Raw genomic sequence first — 22,669 nt, 5'->3', positions numbered from 1 at the left:
TCGGTTTGACCGAAACGTTACGAAGGGAAATAGAGAGATTACAATCCCATCTCGGTGAGACCGAGAGACCGAGATCCCTATCGGTGATACCGATTTGCCTAGGGTTTGTGGCAGTGGCTATGACAATTGAACTCGGTGGCGCCGGATATAAAGAATCGGTGGGACCGATTTTGACTTTGGGTTTAGGTCATATGTGGATGTGAGAAAGTAGTTGAGGGTTTTTGGAGCATATCACTAAGCACTTGAAGCAAGAGGCTCATTAAGCAACACCTCATCCCTCCTTGATAGTATTGGCTTTTCTATAGACTCAATGTGATCTTGGATCACTAAAATGTAAAATGTAGAGTCTTGAGCTTTTGAGCTTGAGCCAATCCTTTGTCTTTAATATTTTGAGGGATCCACTTTCATCATCCATGTCATGCCACTCATTGAGCTTTCCTGAAATCTTTGTCTTGGAATAGCATTAGGTCAATGAGCTATATGTTGTTATGAATTACCAAAACCACCTAGGTATAGTTGCACTTTCACCTTCCCAATGGCTTTTCTAAAGTGATTCTGAATAATGTCTTTTTTCTGGTCATGGCTCGTGACCCAACCATTATTGTGCTTAATACGGTGGATGAAGTTCCTTCTCCATCGGTGGTTGATTCGAAGGTGAAAGAAGCGAGTATTTGCATCCCCTTCTTTGAGCAACTTAATTCTTGAGCTTTGTCGTTTCCTTGCCCTCTCAAGAACTCCCAGGGCCACAACCTTTCTCTTAAGATCCTTTCTCAGAATCCATTCGCCCGTCGACAGTGCCTATGCTCTTGCGCGATGTCAACACGGAGGATGATCTCAAGGGCCATGTGAAGTTGGATTTTGTGGTTCGAGAAGATGGACCTGCTCCACTTGCGAAGGCATTGGCTCGTCCTCTTAAGCTTGTGGAAAAGCACCTGATAGGGCTCGGAGTGGCTGGTTTCCTCAGCCTCAGCCCAGGCGTCCTGGACGATTTTCTTGAAGTTGGGCATTTTAATCCAGAAGTTCACGAACCGGGAAGATCTTGGTCGTTTTGGTCCCTTATCACTAGCCAAGAGGAGTGGTCAATGGTCCGAGAGTGAGCATGAGAGCGCATGGAGAATGTGTGTGCCGAAATCGAGATCCCAATCCTCATTGCAGAAAAAAGAGTCTAATTTGCTCAAGGCCGGGTTAGTCTGCTCGTTGCTCCAAGTGAACTTTTTATTCTGTAGATGGATTTCTTTCAGCTCACAGGAGTTAAGGGCATTCCGAAAGCGCACCAGGCGAGATAGATCAACATTTGCACGGTTTTTGTCTCGGGCACGATAAACTTGGTTGAAATCTCCCGTAACGAGCCATCTAGTGCCCCGAGGAGGTTTTATGCTCACAAGCTCTTGGAAGAAAGAGTATTTCAGATTACTTCTAGTAGGCCCATAAACAGAAGTGAGCTTGAAGGACACGATAGAGATATTCGCGGAGATGCAAAATGTGCCAATGTGGATGTTGTCCACCGTCATTTGTTGCTCCGTCATTTCCCTCTTCCAATAACTGGGGTTATGATCATTTTTTTCTAGAGAGAGAAATCTGTTTTCTTTCTAGTTGAGGTCTTGCGGATGACTTGTGAGACCTCCTATACTCAGGGAAGCGACATTTTGGTGGATGGGGGCCTGGCTTCCGTTTTTGGAAATGATTCAAAAATCATATTTCCAAGTTTCAAAAAATTCGAAAAAAACTGCGAAAACTTGTACATATTCACCATGGATATGTGAATTTTAGTTCAAAAATATTATGGTTTGCAAGCTGCACACAAAAATAGTCCCGGTCAAACAATAAAAAAAGGATTGGCCCATTTTCATGTACATATTTGTTTTCTTTGTCTACTCCACTTATGAAAGTATATTGTCGTGAAAATTTTCTTGAACGTGTCATATGTGTATTTGTGTATGCACAAAAAATCTCGATTTTTTTTGCGTTGTAGAAAAATATTTTTCTAAGTCCACATAGAGCCTGTCCACCATTGGGCATTTCCAGCTAGCCAACCCTTAACCCCTAAAAAAACCCTAGCCAACCCTTATAGCTCCGCATCGCGTTATAGCGCTCACGCGAGTGCTGTATGGGCAGGCCCAATAATTCTTCACCCGCTAGCTCTTGACTCGGTCATTAAGTTCCTCGATAGCATTTCCTATACAACGCCTTAAGCGCCCGTTACTTCAGTTTTCGCAAACGGGCACCCCCCCCCCCCACCACCACCACCACGTCAGGAAAGCCCATTTAACCTTTATTTCAGTTGTAACCTGCAGAAAGTGGAGCGGCGAGTGATTCGAACCCACACCCTCCTCGTTTAGTGTCAGATTCGGTAGCCAACTAGAAAACTTGCCCCGATGTGATTAGTTACATCCTTTTTTTAAAATACGTGACCTTTTTTTATAAAAAAATGATTAACTTTTTTCAAAATTTGGTGATCTTTTTGAATTTGTGAACATTTTCAAAATTCACGAATTTTTTTGCAAAGTGATTAACATTTTTCAAAATTATTGATTTTTTTTAATTCATGTTTTTTTCCAAATTTCATGAATTTCTCTTTCAAATTTGTGATTTTTTATTCAAAACTGATGATTTTTTTTTCAATTCGATGATTTTTCTTATTTGCATTTTTTAAAATTTGATGAACTTCTTAAAAATTTGTGTTTTTTCCAAAATTACTGAACATTCTCAAATTTGTGATTTTTTATTTCAAATTGGACGAACTTTTTATGAATTCCCTTTTACTATTTTTTTTCTTTCAAAATGTCAACAGTCAACGGTGACTCCTCAACCCATGACTGAGCAAACCGAATTTGTCTTTTTAGGGAACCAGTGAATGACCTTCCTCTTGGGCAAACCATGAGGGATGGTGCACGAGCGTCCTTTCTCCTAATCAGTGCTGAAGTCACCGATTAGGAGCTCCCTTCCTCGCTCGCCTGCTCGTCCACTCGGCTCTCTCGATCGCTGCCAGTCATTTTAGCTCGGCTTGCTCCCTCTCTAGCCGGCACGAGTCCGTTTGCTCCTAGCTTAGGAAAAAAACTAATCACTATTTTTTATGGTTTCTGAAAAGATGTTCATCAAACCGGAAATGTTTGTTGATGTAAATAATGCTTGTAATTTTTGGAAAAAATAGAAAATTTGAAATAAAATCATGAATTCGAAATTTGTTAAACAGTTGGACAAAAATGTTCACTAATTCAAAAAAATTGTTCATCCTTTAAAAAAATTCATGACAAATTTAAAAATGATGGAAAATTCAAAAGTTGCACAAATTAGAAAAAGATTCATGAAAATTAAGAAAAGTTTGCAAATTCAAAATTTGTTCATTAGTTTCAAAAAATCTTTGCTAATTCAATAAAGTTCATCAAATTCAAAAACCAAAAAATATATATATATATATATAATTTAACAAAGATTAGAACAACAAAAGGAAAAAAGTATAAAATAATAATAAAGCAGAAAATTAAATTAAAAAGGAATAATAAAAAGGAAAGGAAAGGACAAAAACCCTAGAAATTAAAACCAAAAGAAAACAACAACAACAACAAACTTAAAATGGGGAAGCATTTAGAAGATTCCAGAATTAGTATCCATGAAAAATTGGAGAGAGAAGAAAAAAGGTAAATGGATCTCCTCAAAACTGGCGCTACAAGCGCTAAATAGGAATCGCTATGACCTGTGTTTCGTTTGCCACTTGTGGGTAGTAGGCCGCTGGCCTCAATAGTCCAGTAGCCCAACACAAGGGAGTACACATGATGCTATATGCAGCCCTAAGGGAATTGGGTTGCTCTCATAAAACAAGCCCGAGGTAGACTGTCCTACATGTTGGGCTTAACAATATCAATAAATGGAGACGAAGTTTTTAAACTTTAATTCATATGCACCCGGGTGAGCATTAAATTCCAAAAAGATAGTAAAAGGATTGCAAAAACGAAGGCTCACAATCTTGTCAATTTTTCACATTCTCTTGATCAAGGTCGCTGCATGTGGCTAGAACAATTGCATGATCAATACGTATCCCAATGTTTATTTCTTTTGATCAATAATGTTTGGCGGGACTTTTTAAATAGATATGAATCTTTTTCACAAAAAAGCTTGCCAAATTCTTAGAAAAGTAGACTTATGCACATAATGAAACAAAAAAAGCTTATGCACGTAACAGATGTGTGATTCCTCACTTCTCACTTTTTCACAAAGTTGGAGCTGGTTTAGGGTGTCTTTGGTTCAACATCTCGACCTAACTTTTGCAATACAAAAGGCAGTTAAAGTAAAATTTCAACCACATGATCTGGAACTGTGCAACTTCCAGGTAGTGCAAGTCTCGGAGTCACCAGACCGCAGCTTCCATCATAATGAGGACTGGTATTTGATGAACACTACCCCACACTCCCTTCCGTGTCACCGATGGGTCTTATCAGTTCATTTTTCCTCATCCTTAACGCTGCATCCATCTACTGAACAACCCACCCACACACAAACATCGCGTGAGTGAACAAGTCCGCCTTACAAGTAGGGGTTACGTGTGTCGTTGCCACTTTGGCTAGCCCTCCGCTGCCACGCCGCACCTTCGATCCACTCTCAGTTTCGTCCCGCCCCTCCAGCCTTCGGCTCTCCTCGATCCGCCCTCTAGGAAACCTCCCCTAGCTCCACCCTGCGCACCGTTCCTCTCCTCTCTTCTCCCATATCCCTCCCTCCTTCCTTCTTTCCAAAATGATCATTGAAATATCCACCAATGTACAAATTGCTACTTTACGGTCAATCAACATATAAACGGCCAGCCTTCAGGGACATTATATACCGTTTCTACCAAATTTACAGTTTCACAGACATTGCAACCAAACAACTTTTGAGCTTTCCCATATTTCTCAACTCACAACAACTTTCTCATACACTTGTGCTGGGCTACTGACCAAATTTACAGTTTCACCATCAGGTTTTTCCGAATCCATAGATCAACCAAACGGAGAATGCTGACTCATGTGCTTTGTTCGCTATTTTAAGTTTTAAACCCTTGTATTTTTAAAAAGTTACTACTACTCATCAATCGACAGTACGACCATGAAATCTTCTAGAGCTAGGAATAAAAGCATGCGTGAAGACTGCTTTGCGATGGATGAGGACTTGATGCACGCGCTAGTGCATTGCTCTCATGCCAAATTATTTTGGGAACAAGCATATGAGTTACTTGGTGTTCGTAGACCTCACTTGCACCCAGATACATGGTCCAGAGATATAATTTGTGACGCTCAGTTCACAGATATTGAAAGAGCTCAAATGATCTCCATTATGTGGGCAATATGGCACTCCAGGAACAGAATTACTCATGATGGAGAACAGCTTGACCCTCTTATAACAGTGAGACGCATCAGAAAAGACTTGGCGGTGCTTGATATTCCTTCTGCACATGCTTCGGTCCTCCCTGGACATGGTTGGCGACCGCCAGATGCGGGCTTTGTGAAAATTAACACTGATGTCGCTCTCAACATGGATTCAGACAAGGTAGGAGCAGGTGGTGTGGCACGCTCTGACTCTGCCTTGTTGGAAGCTTGGAGTAAACCACACGTTGGGGTAACGGATCCATTCATCGGTGAGACCCTGGCAATTCGTGATGGTGTTATCTTTGCTACTCTACGGGTTTTTTCACATGTGATAATGGAGACAGACTGCCTGGAGGTCGTCCACCTCTGGAACACTCGCCACGATATCTTTCTATAGTGGCACCTTTATTGTTAGAAATTGGAGAGCTAGCTTTCTCTTTTTCTTCTTTTGTTATTCAACATGTAAACAGATCAGCCAATGTGCCGGCCCATCTTTGCGCGAAGCATGCTTGCTCGTTGATGGTCATCGAAAGTTGAACTGGTTCTAGACCTACCTTCCTACTCACCAGCCTATTGACTGATGATGCTAGGAGCTCTTTTGTTGAATAAAGGCTCTCAAAAAAAAGACTGCTGTACAAATTCATCCGTATGGAGCAGCTCGCGGTCGCCATAGCAATTGCCAAACCTCCCACCGTTTGCACAGCCGCGCGCGGCGGAGGCCAGCAGAGCAGAACGGCAGAGTCGTTGCCACCCACCATGTGCAATTGCCGGCTGCCGCCCGAATAATTCGCCGGTCCAGCGCAGCGACGGGCCCCGCACCAACTCCCCCCACCCCACGTACCGGCGCCGGAAATCACTCGCGCACGCGCCATGAACCCAAGCCAGCCACGCGACAGCCGGCCGTCCTCCCGTTCGCCAGCTTATATTAGGCAGGCCGGCCTAATCGCAGCTGTATATAAGCCGCTCCCACGCTTCTCCGTCGAAGCACCAACACCGGCGTCAATCAACAGCAACAAGGCGCCTTCCTCGCCCTCCTCAAGCAAGCGAGAAGCCAAGTCACGAAGATGGCAGGGCAGTTGAAGGCCAAGATCCTCGCCGCGGCCGCCGTCGCCGTGGTCGTCGCCTCGTCACTGGTCGGCACGGCCTCCGCGGCCGACGCGCCCGCCGTGGCGCCCACCTCCGGCGCCACCGCCGCGCCGCCCACCTCCGGCGCCACCGGCGCCGCCCCGGCCTTCGCGGCCGTGTCGGTCGCGGCCGCGGCGTTCAGCTACCTCTTCTGCTAGGCGTGCGTCCATATGGCGCCCGGTTGGTGCCGCGGTGCGCGCGCGCATGCTATTCTTTTCTGGGATTTGTTGTTGTGGATTCATGAACGTTCCGGTGCAATTTCGTTTCTTGGTTCGAGCCTTCGAGGTCTGTAGTTGATCGTGTGTGTACAGTGACGATATTGAATTGAATTCATACGTTTCATGTTCATTCGTTTGCGACTTGCACGTGGTAAAAATCTGGCGGGTTACCTCTCCGTGACAGCCTACTTGAGTTTTTTTTTCTTGTGCATACAGGATCTCAACTCTCACGAACTCTGTTGACTGTGGATACACCTCTGTTACGGACCATGTGGTAGCCGGAACAGCTAGAGTTATAAATCAGCAGCGATTTATTAGTTGTTGATCTCCAGTGCTGTTTTCTTCAGGGAAAAAACCTAAATACTAGATAGTGTAGATGCACTATTTGGCGAAGCCGAGCGCACGCACTCGAGCCACTTGATGCGGCTCGATCTCCCGACAAGTGCAGCTGGTGTGACGCATGGGACTATTAACACAGATGATGGTAGCATGTGGGGACCATGCCCTCGTGCATATGGATAGCGGGCGCCTATTCACATGCATGTTTTGACGTTGCTCGTTTATTCCGTTTCAGTTTTTTCAAAAAGCTACAGCATTTGAACCGAGTGTCAGAACTAAGAACTATTTTCACCCTTGGATTTCTCATGACCAGCCCTTCAAGACTAGGGGGTTGTTTGGTGGATGTCCTGCACGCAGCGGCAGCTGCACGCAGCTATCCGGCCGCACCCGAGTTGCACGGTGATGCGTGCAGTTTGATTTGCAAAAGCGCTAAAGCAGTGATACATAGTGTAATACAGAGAGATACACTGCGTCGGGACCGTGCAGTGGGCTCGGTCCGTGGTACTTGTCTGGCACGGACAAGAGACGTGCCCCGCGCGTGGTGCAAAGTGGGCCATCGGTTCTCTGCACGGCTGGCCCCGGTCGTCTGAAGCTATGTATGGGACTGGGCCTTGTGGTTAGTCGCATTTGGTGCGTCTCGCACGAATTCCTTTCCCCGTCTTGGTGGTTGGTGGGCGAAGAGCAAGGTGAGCTGCGAGAACAGCACCGGCGCCGGGGCTGCTTCCTGTTTCGGCTGTCGATGCTCATGCCGAACCTCGGAGTGACGACGGAGGCGGGGTTGGACTCTGGGTGAGTGAACCCCATTGTCTTTATTTTTTCTTGGTTGAAATATAGATCTAACGAGCTCGTTCCGGTCGCCGGTGCTGCAGAACGATCTCAGCGACAACGGGTCCAGAGGCGTGCGAGCCGCCGTTCGTTTTGGGCGAGGGCAGTGACGCTTCTCGCCGGATTCGGGCGTCGAAGCGCCCTCGCCGGACATTCGTCTGTTGGATCAAGTGGTGGACTTGGCTGATGTCCAGTCGTCCAGTGCTTCCTGCAAGAGCTTCAGTGCTGGTGGCGGAGATGTGGCATCCGCAAACCCTGGGTGCGCGACTCATGCCGTCGTCTTGCACACATCCGCCGAGTCCAACCGCCGCAGTGCCGCGTCGGATTCCTGCACGGCATTCAGTTCTGGGGGCGTGTACCTGCCGTCGGCGCGAGACTGCGACAATACGCCGGTAGGTACTGATTTTCTGTCCTTTAGGCCAACTGTTCATTTTCCTGTTCTCAGTCATGCGAGCAACTACTGAAAAATTCATTAGGCTTGTGAATTTGGGTAGGACTCTGGGTAAAAAGTGGAGGAAACAACAGAAATCTGAATCAACCCTTCCCAACAAGTTCTTAGATGTTTTGCTTCAGCACTAACCAGTGGTTGGTCGGCAAAAAATACCCGTGGCACTGCTGTAGTATGTCCCTGGTTAATTTTCAGTGACAAAAAGAGCTTGAACTGCTAGTAATAAGAAGCACCGTAATTGCGTGATTAAGTTCTTTCTGACCAATGTTGTACTGGTAGCTGATTCTCTGTTGGGATGGTGACCTTTTTTAGTGTTCAAACATCGCAAAGGGAAATATATACTTTGGTGGAATCCATTTGTAGAAGTTTAGTGAATTTCGTGCAGCAGTCTGAATGTAGAGTGGGTGAGACAATATAGACTGAATCAGGCTTGTCATAAAAATGGTCCTTGCACGTTTTCTTAATCATGTCTGGGTGTTCTGTTACGATTATACGCGTGCCCCGGCATTCTGTAGCCTGGTTAAATTTCATCGACCCAAAAAACGTGGTCTGGTACTAATACCACTCTCTGGTCTGAATGTATATTGTGTGTTGCTAATGTGGTATGGTCTGCAAGTGTAAGTTGAACCAGTTTATCTTGTGTTGGCATAGTTACAAATTTTGATTCGCTGGCAGAGGCGTACGAATTCTACAATCTCTATTCCTGGGTTGACAAATGCAAGCTTCACAACAACACTTTCCTCATACAAATTTTCGAGGTTCGTCACAAGTGGGCGAAGCCTTATTTTAGTGGCAAGTTATGTGCGAAGCAAACCAGTACGCAAAGAAGCGAGATTGCAAACCATTTGTTGAAAGGCTACATCCCGCCTGCATGCCCCATGAACCTTTTTGTGAAGCAATATAGCAAATTGCAGTTCGACTGAAGCTGAAGAAGGATTCCAAGAGAAGAGAACGAGGCTGGTGTGTGTTGAAGAAAAACTTAACGCAACTAGATAAATCATCTATTTTCTATTTTGCATCCTCGCTAACAGATTTGTTTGTGTGTTTTAACAGGGCGGGGTAGTTCTCCGATACAATTACCCTTTGGAGGAGCATGCAAGTAAAGTCTATACCCGGACAATGTACGAGATGTTTGGCCAGGCTTTGTATCGCTCTGGTAGGTATGATGTTGAGGAAGTTGAGCGGGGCATCACCTACCACGTGCGACATGTTGAAGCTGAGAAGCGAGAGAAGTGGTGCCGTGAAATGCATGTGGTCAGTGTCCATGATGGCTGTGCTAGGTACACATGCGAATGTGGGCTCTTCGAGCACATGGGGATGCTTTGTTGCCATGCTATCAAGGTTGTTCCTAACTTACCCCCGACCGATTATAGCAGCTTCGCTATAAACATTTTCTTCAGAATGATTTATCCAGGTTTCCATCTTCAGGTTGTAATGTTCTTTCTTCCCCTTCCTTGTATGCAGGTTTTAATTCATTTGGGAGTGAGAAAAATACCCAGATTCCATGTCATGAAAAGGTGGACAGTAGATGCCCGCGACAATTCGCCACTTCACCTTCTCCATTACCAAAAGGATCAAGGGCCTCCGCGGTTATCCTCCTACAGGCATACAGCACTACACCTGACCGTGCTCGAGTTTGTCCAGCTTGGTGATAGCAATGTCGATGCCTTTGATAGAGCAATGGACATCTTGATTGCAGGCAAGGCAGAGCTGACTGTTTTGGCGGCGGTCAAGGATGGCAAAAGTTTGGTGGACCAAACTCAAATTGGGGAATCAGCCAATCCCACTCAGAGGATGGGCACAAGTTCTTCGCACCCAGACGACATGTGTTCTCAGATGTTCATCTCCACCGAGTGTGGGCTTAGTTCAGTTTCTGGTGAAGCTGGCTCCAGTATGTCACTGTCGACGTTGCTGCCGTCTGATAGGAAGAAGCAGAAGGGTAGGCCAACCACAGCGAGGGACAAACCTGGATATGAGGTCAAGGACGCGCGATCGAGGTTTTGTACGGTTTGTAGGGAGAAAGGGCACCCCGCAGGGGTGATCTTCCGAAGAAACCTCGCAAAATCCCTACCTGCGGCAATTGCGGTGTAGCTGGGCACAAAAAAACCAGTTGTTTCAACCCGGTCTTGCCGTTTGTGAAGCGGCCTCGCGACGGGCCAGTAGAGTGATGTTCGGTTCAGCGCTTGAAGCAGGTACTCCCTCCGTTCGGAATTACTTGTCGCGAAAATGGATGTATCTAGAACTAAAATACGTCTAGATACATCCATTTCTGCGACAAGTAATTCCAAACGGAGGGAGTAGTTGAATCCAAAAATCCAATCCAGAGTAGTTCGATTTCCTGCATTTATGCTTAATTTGGGACTGTGATCTGTTTTTCCAATAAGCTTTGTGCCTTGCTGGATGGCAGTTTAATTTGAATTCATGCTATTACTCTTATCCTTGGCGTGTGATTTTCATTTTCCAATAAGGGATGTCACAACTTTATTTGACTGTCAAATTGACTTAGTGTTGTTATTCCTATATTTCCTGCTTTGACGTGCCTCCATAGGAATTAAAAAATGTTTGATGTGCTTTCTCGTTGTGTGGTTGCCTCCGTCCTGCGTCAGATTCAAAACTGGATGATGATTTCGAAAACACAAAGCAATCAGCATAAACTGCAACATCTAGTGGATGGGCGTACAGATCACAGACTTACACCCTGGTTCGGGCACTTGTAAAAACGGACGCCGGGGTTCCGGTCTGTGCCGGAGACAAACCATCTAGTCCTCGTCCCAGCACACCTCGGGCACAGGATCAATGGCAGCGGTGGCGGGGGTGCTCGGAGACGACGAGAGGAAGATGAGCTCTGGGACATCGCGGCACGGCGACGACGACGAAACGAGGGAACTCGGGATGCTTGTGCGCGTGTTTGAAGCAGAACATGCAAAACGATATGTAGGAAAAAGCTGGAAACTGCAGGCAACGAGACAAGCTGGCCGAGGAACCAAACCCTCTGCTTTTTGCTTCGCGAGGCAAGGCAAGCGCTTGCCCAGGAACCAAACGTGCCCGTACTGTCCACGGCCGGCTGGTGCATGGGCCTTAAATACATGCAGGTGGATGCAATGTTTACGTTATACAGTGTTCATGCAACGGTAGTATTATGTACTCCCATCTGTACATGTGCAGTGCTAGCGTCAGGCGAGTCAGTCCGGCTGTCAGTGCATAGTACATCTAATACACTGAATACGAACCATTACGCACGTCGGCGGTGCTCTATACTCGAAGTAGCACTTCCAGCGACTCCTAATCGCGACTCTTCCGCAGCCGTGGATGCGCTGCGTGCAGCTGCCGCTGCGTGCAGCGATGGACTTCTTGTTGTTTGGTTTAAAACTAAGTTTGTCAAAACTTGCCACACCTAAGGTTAGGCAAATTTGACCAACTTAGTTGTGCGTTTGGTTCAAGCCACATCTTAGTCAGCCACACTATGGTCCCAAATCACATACACACAAGAAGTGTGACAAAATTCCCTTAGGCTTGCTAACTTGTGGCTTTCATTTTGAAGAACTAACCTTAAGCAAGTTTGGCAACATTGTATGGCAAAGTGTGGCACTCCTAGGCCTAGAACCAAACAACCCCTAGATATCATATGAATATATTTTGATGATTTTTTTTTCAAAATCAACTTTGATTCTAGATGACGCAATTTTAATGCTAAACAAGAGCAACTTTGATACTTGATGAATTGCACCGTGTGTATTAGTGAATTCACCTAGTGGCCGAATATCCAATTCTGAGCTCGGGCTCATATGTACCCGCTCAAGAAACAATTCATAAAAAAATTCAAAAAAATCTAATTTTTTGTGCAAGGCAGATAATTTGGTGCTTGGCGTGCGCTCCAAATTTCAGAGCATTTGGACATTTGATTAGCTCTCAGAAAAAAAACAAATTGGGTCAAAACAGTATATGAACAATACACTATTTAATAGACTCTAAATTTGTGTTTTTTGCCGAGAGCTACTCAGATATCCAAATGATTTAAAATTTGGAGCGGACATCACGCACCTCTACCATGCCAAAAAATTGAATTTTTTTGAATTTTGCTAGTATTTGTTTTGATTCTTTTATTGAGCGTGGGTGCAGATGATCCTGGGAGCCAGAACGCCTCACTCCCTAGTAACCTCCTAATTAGTTTTGTGCAGTAGTGTCATAGGTGGTTACCATGGTTGCTAATTGCATACATCGGAAACCAAGTTGTAGATAGTTTAGTTGTCTATTATATCGTGAAAGTTGCTTACAGTAGGGTGGAAAGTTGTCTAACATGGGTTCTAAGTTGTCTATCTCCGAACCAAGTTGCCTACATCGCTACGAACTTGCCTATAGGTGATCTAAATTGCCTACAATACTATGAAAGTCGTCCATCAAGGACCTAAGTTGTCTACAATGTCAAAAAGTTTTTGTGGGATCTAAATTGTCTATCATGATTTCAAAATTTGAAACTATGTGGGGATGGGGTATGAGAGTTTTATGCTTTCCTTTTCTTGGGGAGTCTGCCCACTAACGCTACTGATAGAACGAATGTTGGCTAGACAGGTCACGACGACTCGGCGAGCTCTAAACCCCACATGGATATGTTTCTATTTTTTCTTCAAAAGCAACTTTAGTGCTAGATGAGGCAACTTTAGTGCTAAACAGAAGCAACTTCACTGCATTAAAAGTACTACCTCCGTCTAGGTGAATAAGTCATTCGCGTAGTTCTAGGTCATCGATTTAAGCAATTAAATATGTGTTATATGTCATGAAAAGTATATCACTAGATTTCTACACGAATGTAGTTTCTAAATATATATTTTTTGTCGCATATAATACATATTTAGATAGTTAAATCGTCGATCTAGAACTACGCGAATGACTTATTCACCGAGACGGAGGTAGTAACTAATTAGCAACATAAGAAACATAGGTAGATAATATCACATCACCTTCATAAGCAACTTTCCTTCTACTAGATGCAATTTTTGTGCTAAAAATAGACAACTTCACTACATTTTGTGTCCAAGTTAATTTTGACTAACATTCTCCTAACTTCCTCACTAGTACTTCTAAGTTTCCTATTGTTCATGCTCATTTGTCATTGCTTCTCAATTGCCTACAATACCATGAAGTCGTCTACGTTGCTGCTCTGTTGTCTGCTATTGCTGGTTATGGTAGGCAACTTGGTGGTGAATTTGAGGAATTTCAGAGTGTTTGTAGCAACATAGAAAAACAATGATGAGCAACTTCACAATATTGTAGGCAACTATTTTTGTAAAGTTAGGCAACCGAGCAGCAATGGTAGGCAGCTAATTGCCAATAGCAGGCAACTGGACATGAATGATAGAAAATTTCATAGCATTTAGAGGCAACTGAGCATCAACCGTAGGCAACCGACCATCAAGAATAAGCAACTAAGCAACAATTAATGATACCCAAATTGGGATAATATTAGCAAAAATCACAGGTACACATAGTGCAATGAAGTTGCTTGTATGTAGCACTAAAGGTGCCTCATCTTTTTGTGCCTTTTCTCTTTTTTACGCAAAACAACCTAATAGGCAGTCTTATACTAGTCCAAAAAGAAGAGTTGCTTCTATATAGCACTAACACTTCCTCCATCGCACCCAAACTTGCCCACACAAAAAAGTTTGACAAAATCTACCCATATGGAATCTAGTTTTGAAGAACTCGTCATGATAAACCCAATGGTGAAAACGGTTCTTCGTTCTAATACTCGGTTCAAAAGTTGTAGCTTTTTGAAAAAATTGTACCCCAAATAAATGCATGTGACAAAGATCCTAGCTGGTTTCTTTTTGGATTCTGGTTTGTGACAGAATCACGTGGTCATGCGGTAGACCATGTGGTTTCCTTCCTAAAAAGGAAGGTCTGCCCGATCGCGTGAACGAGCGCCCGAGCGCTTCCTAGCCACGTCCGGGAAAAAATGCCATGGGATCATGTTCGCTCCCCTTAGCCGAGTCCATCAGAATTTTGATCGAAAAAATGAACCAGACAGAGATGGACCATGAGTGCCTTTTGGGCCCTGCAGAGTTCAGACGGCACAACTTCTAAAAATCATCAAATATCCTATTACACAAATATTTTTGTTGTTGTTGAGGAAAAGCCGTCATGACGGTTTATATTTCATGAGAAAAGAGTGATACATCATTTGTTATTACATCAACTAAGAATCCCAGAGGTTCAGATTTCCAAACAATGGTTCGCGTCAGCTCCGAGTTCCTAGCCACTACATCTGCCACCATATTGGTCTCCCTAGGACAATGAGTAAAAACTATGAAAATAAAATTACTAGCTAGAAAATAACATTCTTCATAAATCGCGCTGCTAGCTCAAGCGAATTCCCGCTATTCTGCATGATCTCAATGACCTCCATGCAGTCCGCCTCCACATGTATCTTGTTACACCCAACCTCATTCTCGAGTATGAGTCCATCTCATAGTCCTCTTGCTTCCGTCGTCGGCGCATCTTCCACGAAGGGTATATTACTACACGCAACTGCAATGAAGAAGCCATGATCGTCGCGAAGCACTGCACCTGTACTTCCCGTGCCATTATCATAATCGAAGGTGGCGTCAACATTTAGTTTGACGATCCCCTCTGCTGGTTTACTCCATCCGTGCCTCTTAATCTTTGCGCTCTTCAACTTTGCCTGTGAGAAATTTTGCACAAGTGTTGAGATTGCCTGAGCCGACCTGGCTGTTTTATACATATATTCTCCATGTGTGTATTTATAGTGCTCCCACCATACATACCAGGTTGTAGTTGCTATGCTAAATTTGATATTTTTAGGGGAATGCTAAATTCGATTTTTGGGACCGGCTTTCCTTCCAAGTCGATCTTTATAACTCTATTTTAGTCTGCAATTAGGTGAAAATGTCAGATATAAAAACTTAAGATCCATAAGCAGCGACATATATAAAAACATTTTATGAAATTACAAACATGTTTTTTTTTTGAAATTTCATGAAAATTGTGATTTAAAAAATGTAAACATTTATTGAAAATGCAAACACAATTTTAAATTCAAAGTACTTTTGAACATGTGACATTTTGTTACCAAATTTGTGTTTTTTTATTCCAGCAATTATTTGGAAATGTGAACAAACTTTGGAATTACACAGACACATTTTTGATAATTCAGTATTTTGTGAAAAACGAATATCTTTTGAAAGTCTGCACATTTTTTGGAAATGTGTTTTTTGAAAATTGTGAACAAAATTTGATTTTTTTTTGAAAATATGTTTTTTTAAATTTTGCGAACAATTCTGAAGTTTCAATTTTTTTTGAGAAAAAATATGTGAACACAATTTTAAAGACCTGAACAATTTTTTGACATCCCCAAACATTTTATGAAAATCTGTTTTTTCAACAAGATTTTTTTTTAAATTTATGAGTTTCAGGAAAAGAGGGAAAATATGAAAGACAAAAAAAACAAAAGAAGGAAAATAGTAAAACCAAGAAAAAGAAGCTTCTAGAATGTTCCTACAACCAGTGAAAAACCAAACATGAATACTTAAAAAACGCCGCACTACACTGGATACACATTTTGGCCTATAGTTACCCATGTCATCTCGCATGCTACAATTGGGCAAGTTCCCCATGCCACATTGCGACCCAAGTAGTAAGTAATTCGACACAAAAACACATCTGCCTTTGTCTTACTGTTCCTTGCTGAACATCCCACCATAATGAGGGATAATCCATGGCTAAAACATGCTCTTAGGACCTATCCGGATCCTCTCCAGCTCTCAAATTCGTGAACTCAACGCACTAAGATGCTTCGAATGTGTGAGCACCACGGAACTAAATTCAAGAAGCTGAGTCCTTCCCAAGTGTAAAAATGAGAAGACAGGAAAGCTCAGCTTCACGAAAATGAAGAGCAAGAGTTTAGCCAAAGTTACAGTTCGATTTGCCACTACAAAAGTAAACATGTCACCGCTGCACCCCATATCGCTACAAGTGCTTCTCTCCCACGTCCCCTGAATTGGTACGTTGTACCCCCTCGCCTGCTCATCTCTCTCCCTCGACATATCCCCTCGCCCGCTGCTAACCCTAGCCAGCGCCCAAAGTGATGTCGAACATGCTAGAACTCCCCTAGCTAGGTTGCCGGCCCATGGCAAACCGGGAGAAGCTGTCGCTCGAGTGGAACGTCGGCTGATCACCAGGAAGAGCCCAAAGCTAGTGAGAGAAGCCAAAGTTGTGGATTTGGAGAAGCTAGGAGAGGTTCCAAACATGCCCTTAGTCTTTCCTGCCAAACTCGTATGCGAGACCTAGCCAATAAAACCACCCCATGGGAGGAAGGATGAAAGTCGACAATAGTGCTAAGAGTAAGATAACCATATTTTGTATGACCTCTAGGCAAAGTTGTGAAGTCGATGAATTTTGATGGGTGTGGCAAGGCCTATATTTTGGTCAAAAAAATTGGCCTAATTTCAGAACGGTTCATATTGTTCTTAAAGAATAATGTTCACTTGCTATCATAGGTCCTGTTAAAATGGTGGAAAGCCTTCTTTCTTATGCATGGACCATTTTTTGTTTGAACTATTTGACTATCGGCAATCATTTGAAAGAAATTTGAAGGCCAATCCCCCCCCCCCCCCCCCCCCCCCAAATTTCACGAAATCGAAATTCGAAGTGCAAAACTCTTTTACAAAACCGGAGAACCCCTGGATAGAGTAGCAATCAAGCGCTAAGCAGGGACGTGCTTTGAGAAATCATCGTCCGTGAAGAGAGTGTGACTTTGATTGATTATTCAACTGCGGAATTACCAAGTCCTAACTAGTCGCGATCCATGGCCTGAAGCTAGACTGATGCTCTGTCCTCCCTGTTCTTTCACATCGACTTGATCTTATATGACATGACATCAAGGTATAAATGATCTCAGCCCAAAGAGTTTTACACTGCGTTTGGATGTATGTATTCAGGCTCCGAATTGTGAATTGGTTTTGGGAGGTTCCAATTCAGCTGTTTGGATGGCCTTTGTATTGGCAGGTGGAAACGTATCTCAATACAGAGCGTGATTTTCCCCACTTGTGCACGTTGCTCGTGAATACTGAGCCTGAGGCCTCCGATTTGCTCCGAAACGCTCGCTCCCGCAAAACGTACCGCTTCGTCTCGCCGAGGAAAACAGACATCCGTGGAGGTCCCCCACCGCCACCCATGGAGCTCCACCCTCGTCCCTCGCTCGCCGGACTCTAAGGACCCCCTCCCCCGTCGCCGAGGGGCAGGGAGATCTGCCGCCGCGCTCGTCCCTCCGAGCCTCCCCGCCGCCCGTGGAGGAGAGGAGTAGGGAGCTCCGCCGCCGCCCTCGTCCCTCGCTCTCGTCGGCTTCAAAGGAACCCCTCGCTGCCCATGGAGATGGAGGAGAGGAGCAGGGATCTCTGTTGCCGCCCTCATCCCTCGTGCTCGCCGGCCTCCAAGACCACCCCCAGCTGCTACTACCAGCCCCTCCACGAGCACCACGCTGAGGCGCGCTAAGCTGTAACCTGTAAGCGCCCTTGCTAGATCCTTCGATGTGTGTCCTGCTCGCTACACAGTACACACTTCCAATGTTAATACGAAGCTCTATTTGTTAATTATTAGGTTATTGGTGTTTAAGTCTGAAGCACTATTTCTGGGTAAAATAGGTAATTAGGGATGTAAGCTTTGAGTCTCAAGCACTTCCCGTTCCCTGCTACCTTTTCTCCCTACCATCATATGCTTTGAATAATAGTCATATTTTGTACAGATTTTATTTTAAAGTATGTTGAACAAAGCATAATCTTCTAATTCATCTGAATATACAAATTCGAGAGTTTGTCATCCAAACACGATTTGGTATTGAAACCTCATTGAGATTCAATGAGCCAATTCAGTGGACAACCAAACAAGTGAATTTGTATCCCTGTCCATTTCAATTTCCTTGCTGAATTGGTATTCCAGCCAATTCAATACGGAGCCTTTCAATACAGACATCCAAACAGAGCGGCAAAATAGGTACTCCCTTCGATTCAAATTAATTGTCGCTGTTTTAGTACAAAATTATATTAAAGCAGCCACAATTTATATGAATTGGAGGGAGTACATAACCATTTTAGCAGTGAACGAAGATAAATATGATATGTATTAATTCATAGTATGTACTCCCTCCGTTCCAAAATAGATATATCAATTTTGTAGTAATTTTAGTACAAAGTTAAGACAAAGTTGAGTCATTTATTTTGGAACGGAGAGAGTAGCTGTGTACTAACGCCCAATACGCGCGTCAACCGATCAGAACATAACCCGTACATGGCACATCGTCAGCTAATTAAAATAGTCACCAATAAGGCGGGAACACGACTGCCGGTCCATCCAGCAGACGCACGCGACGCAGCTCAGCAGAAGAGGTACCCAACGGCGGCGGCGACGAGCGTCCCGACGGCGAAGGCCGGGGTAGTCGCGGCGGCTCCGGTGTCTGGGCTGGGAGCCGGCCCCTCGGCAGCCATGGCCACGCCCATCATGGACGAGGCCACGACGGCGGCGGCGGCGAGGATCCTGAGCTTGAGGGTGGCCGCCATTTCCGCTAGCTAGCTTCTCGGTCGATCGACGCTTGGGAATCAGTCGAAGACGTGTAAGCACTAAGCGAAGGACAGGAAGCTAGCGAGCTGGACGGTTTTGGATGGGAAGGAAGAGCGGAGCACGTCGGGTATATATAGCCGCCATTGGTAGGGCTTTGGCGTGCTGTGCTGTGGAAGGCTAGCCATGAAAAAGAGGATCATTGGCTGGATGGAGCAGCTGCTTTCGGTCTGTCCGCCTTTCACAGGCTGTGCGAGTGAGCAGTTCTTTAGGCTTTGCTGTAATCGCCGAATGGGTGATTGAGGGTGCACAATGATTAGTCGTTGTGGTTTGTTGCTTCTGATTTGCTATTTGCTGGGTTGGGCACTGCGATGTGCAACTGCCAACTGGTACGTATAGTTATTATCGATGGTGCATGTCTCGGCTCTCGTTTTCTGAAAAAACTAATCTCAATGGAAAAGCAGAAATTGAGCCGGTTTATGTGAGAAATTGAGTTAGAAAACATGATCCAATTTATGAGGGAAACTAGATCGAATACCTTAAGTTCCTTAACAACCCCCGGGGCAATACATCTTGTTGAAGCAAGAACATAGAAAAAAAATACATGTACAAAGATACAACACCATGCAAAGATCACCCTGTTGTACATCAGATGAACCAAGGAGGTTGTATTTGCAGCACAGGTGATGTCATAAGCACGTACATGGCGCCACTAGCTTCAGAGAGAGGTGCATCGAGGCAGCACATCATACTAAGAGACAAGGAGCAAACTTCAAAGTAAACACAGACGAGCTCCACTAAGTTATACCATGCATTGTAGCAACCGCGATGGTGAGACCACGAGTAGTGACGTCAATGAGTTGCGCCATCACCTAGCATGTCCATTCAACACTCAAGTAAGAGCATCTCCAACAGACACGGTAAAAAGCACGCCCGCGCGGTAAACTTACGTGTTAGCGCGCGCCGGCCGATTTCGTGTGCTCCAGTGGCAGCGGGAACTTACAGCGTGCGGGAAGCATTAACGCGCGCGGGGGAGAAAGCGGCACGCGGTGCGGTAGATTTGGCGCGCCGCTTCGCGCGCGCCTATAAAATCCCGTGCTCGCCACGCGCACAGCACACAGCCACGCGCCCTCCCCTAGCCACCTCGCCGCTTTTTCTCGCCGCTTTCCCCACCACCACCGCGCCACCATGCCGCCGCGCCGCCGGGGGTTCTTCAGGCTACCGCGACGTCCGCGAACGTCCCAACGGCTGGTACTCCGCCGAGATCCGGTCCAGCGATGTCCGGCTCGGCCTCGGCTCGTTCCAGAGCGCGCACGAGGCGGCCCGCGCGTACGACGCGGCGGCATGGCGCTTGGACAGGCCCCGGTTTTATCTAGTTCCACCGTAGTTTTATCTATGCTATGAACTATGTATCGTATTTTATTTTATCTATGCTAGAACTATGTATCATTTTTTTATCTATGCAAAGTTTTCATAAAAAATGTTGTAGTATGCGCGCGTGCTGCATTTTAGCGCGCCTGCTGGAGTTGCGTGCGCGCTGCATTTTAGCGCGTCCGCTGGAGCCACCGTTGCGCGTCGCGCCAAATCAGGCGATGGGCGCGCGGCAAAGTAGATTTTAGTGCGCGGCGCGTCCGACGGCTGTTGGAGATGCTCTAAGAGGGGAAATTACCCATGACATATTTTTTTAAAAACATAAGTTTGGAAAAAAATGTTTGTGTAGTGTTGAAAATGTTGGTGCAACTTTTACAAAATGTTGATAGCACTTGAAAAAAAAGTTTCAAGATGTATTTGGAAAAAATGTTCAACACATATTCAACAACAATGTTAAAAAAGTGATTGAAAAAATTGTTAATCATGAATTTAAAAAGTATTAAATGTGAATGAATTCTAATGTATATGAAAGATGTACGTGTATGAAAAAAAGTAGACATCAAAACATACATATGAAAAAATATTAATCGTGCATTTACCAAATGTTAAACGTGTATAGAAAAACTTTTCTGATGACGTAGGGGTTCACGCAGCCGCTCCACTAAAAAATAAGGGTTCCTCCCATGTCTGGTACTTTTGCTCCCGTTGCAGCGCACGTCTCCTTTGCTAGTTACACAAATATAATCTTTACGGTTATGCTAAAATTGATACTTTTAGCGGAATCCTAAATTCAAATTTTCGGACCGGCTTTCCTTCCAAGTCGATTTTTAAAACTACAACTCTATTTTAGTGTGCAATTAGGTGAAAATGTTAGATATAAAAACATAAGATCTATAAGCAGCAACATATATAAAAACATCTTTTGAAATTACGAACGTGATTTTTTTAAATTTCTTGAAAATTATGTTTTGAAACATGTTCAAAACATTTATTGAAAATACAAATAAATTCAAACAATTTTTGAACATGTAACATTTTGATACGAAATTTGTGTTCTTCTAATTAAAAAAAATATTTGGAAATGTGAGCAAACTTTGGAAAACAAACAAACTTTTGAATAATTCATTTTTTTGAAAATCAAATATATTTTGAAATTCCGAACGTTTATTGGAAATGTGTCTTTTGAAAACTGTGGACAAATATTGGAAAACGAAAACATTTTCTGAAAATCTGTTTTCTTATTTGCAAATTTGTTTGAAGTTTCAGTTTTTTTAAACGTGAATACAATTTTTTATAAATAAAAATTTCGTAAAAACATGAAAAAATTAATGTCCCCAAACATTTTATCATAATATGTTTGTTTTTAAACAAGAACATTTTTAAAATTTATGAGTTTCGAGAAAAGAAGGAAAATATAAAAGAAACTGATAAAACCAAAAAAGAGAAAAACAGTATGAAAACGAAACAGCAAAACCGAAAAAATGAAGCTTCTAGAATGTTCCTAAAACCAATTGAAAACCAAACATGTAAACTTAAAATAGGCTGCACTACACTGGATGCATAGGGGCCGGCCCATCCCCAAGTACTCCTACGCAGATGCCCGGCTATTTGCCGCAACACGCACCAAATAGGGAATCCCCTCGCCCTCCTCCTTACTCATTTTTGGGCTATACTTACGCATGCCATCTCATACTACATTTGGGCAAGCCTCCCATGTCACATTGCAGCACAAGTCGTAAGTAGTTGGACACGAAAACACTTGTGCTTTTGTCTTAATGTTCCTTGCTGAACATCGAGATAATGGCTAAAGCATGCTCTTAGGGCATGTTCGGATCTTCTCCAGCTCTCAAATTTGTGAACTCAATGCACTAAGGTGCTCCGAATGTGGAGTTCCGTGGAACTAAATTCGACAAACCGAGTCCTCCCCTCATGTAAAAAAGAGAAGACAGAAAAGCCCAGCTCCACGAAAATGAAGAGCAAGAGATTAGCCAAGTTACAGTTTAAATTGCCACCACAACAGTAAACATTTCACCACTGCACCCCATATCGCTACAAGTGCTTCTTTCCTACCTCCCTTGAATCGGTACGATGTACCCCCTCGCCTGCTCATCTCTCCCTCGACATATCCCCTCGTCCGCCGCTAACCCTAGCTAGTGCCCAAAGTGATGTTGAACATGCCAGGACTCCCCTAGCTGGGTTGCCAGCCCATGGCACACCGGGAGAAACTGCCGCTCGAGCCAAACGCTCGCTGATCGCCAGGAAGAGACCGAAGCTAGTGAGGGAAGCCAAAGTTGCGGATTTGAAGAAGCTGGTAGAGGTTCCAAACATGCCCTTAGTCTTTCCTGCCAAACTCGTATGTGGGACCTAGCCAATAAAACCACCCCATGAGAGGAAGGATGTGAAGTCGAAAATAGTGCTAAGAGTCAGGTAACCATATTTTT

At 44.2% G+C, this 22,669-nt stretch overlaps 1 protein-coding gene across 1 annotated transcript; it reads left to right on the top strand.

Annotated features, from left to right (window-relative positions):
- Positions 1-7,633: 7,633 nt before the first annotated feature.
- LOC123070988 (uncharacterized) lies at positions 7,634-10,727 on the top strand. The gene is made up of 5 exons (XM_044494425.1): positions 7,634-7,807; positions 7,888-8,235; positions 8,967-9,251; positions 9,345-9,632; positions 9,756-10,727. Exons 4-5 carry the CDS (start codon positions 9,411-9,413, stop codon positions 10,380-10,382), a joined length of 849 nt encoding a protein of 282 aa, XP_044350360.1. The 5' UTR covers positions 7,634-7,807; positions 7,888-8,235; positions 8,967-9,251; positions 9,345-9,410; the 3' UTR covers positions 10,383-10,727.
- Positions 10,728-22,669: the final 11,942 nt, after the last annotated feature.

The sequence above is a fragment of the Triticum aestivum genome, chromosome 3B (assembly GCF_018294505.1).
Source record: "Triticum aestivum cultivar Chinese Spring chromosome 3B, IWGSC CS RefSeq v2.1, whole genome shotgun sequence".
Classification (NCBI taxonomy): Eukaryota; Viridiplantae; Streptophyta; class Magnoliopsida; order Poales; family Poaceae; genus Triticum; species Triticum aestivum.
This window is presented reverse-complemented; position numbering and strand designations above follow the sequence as displayed.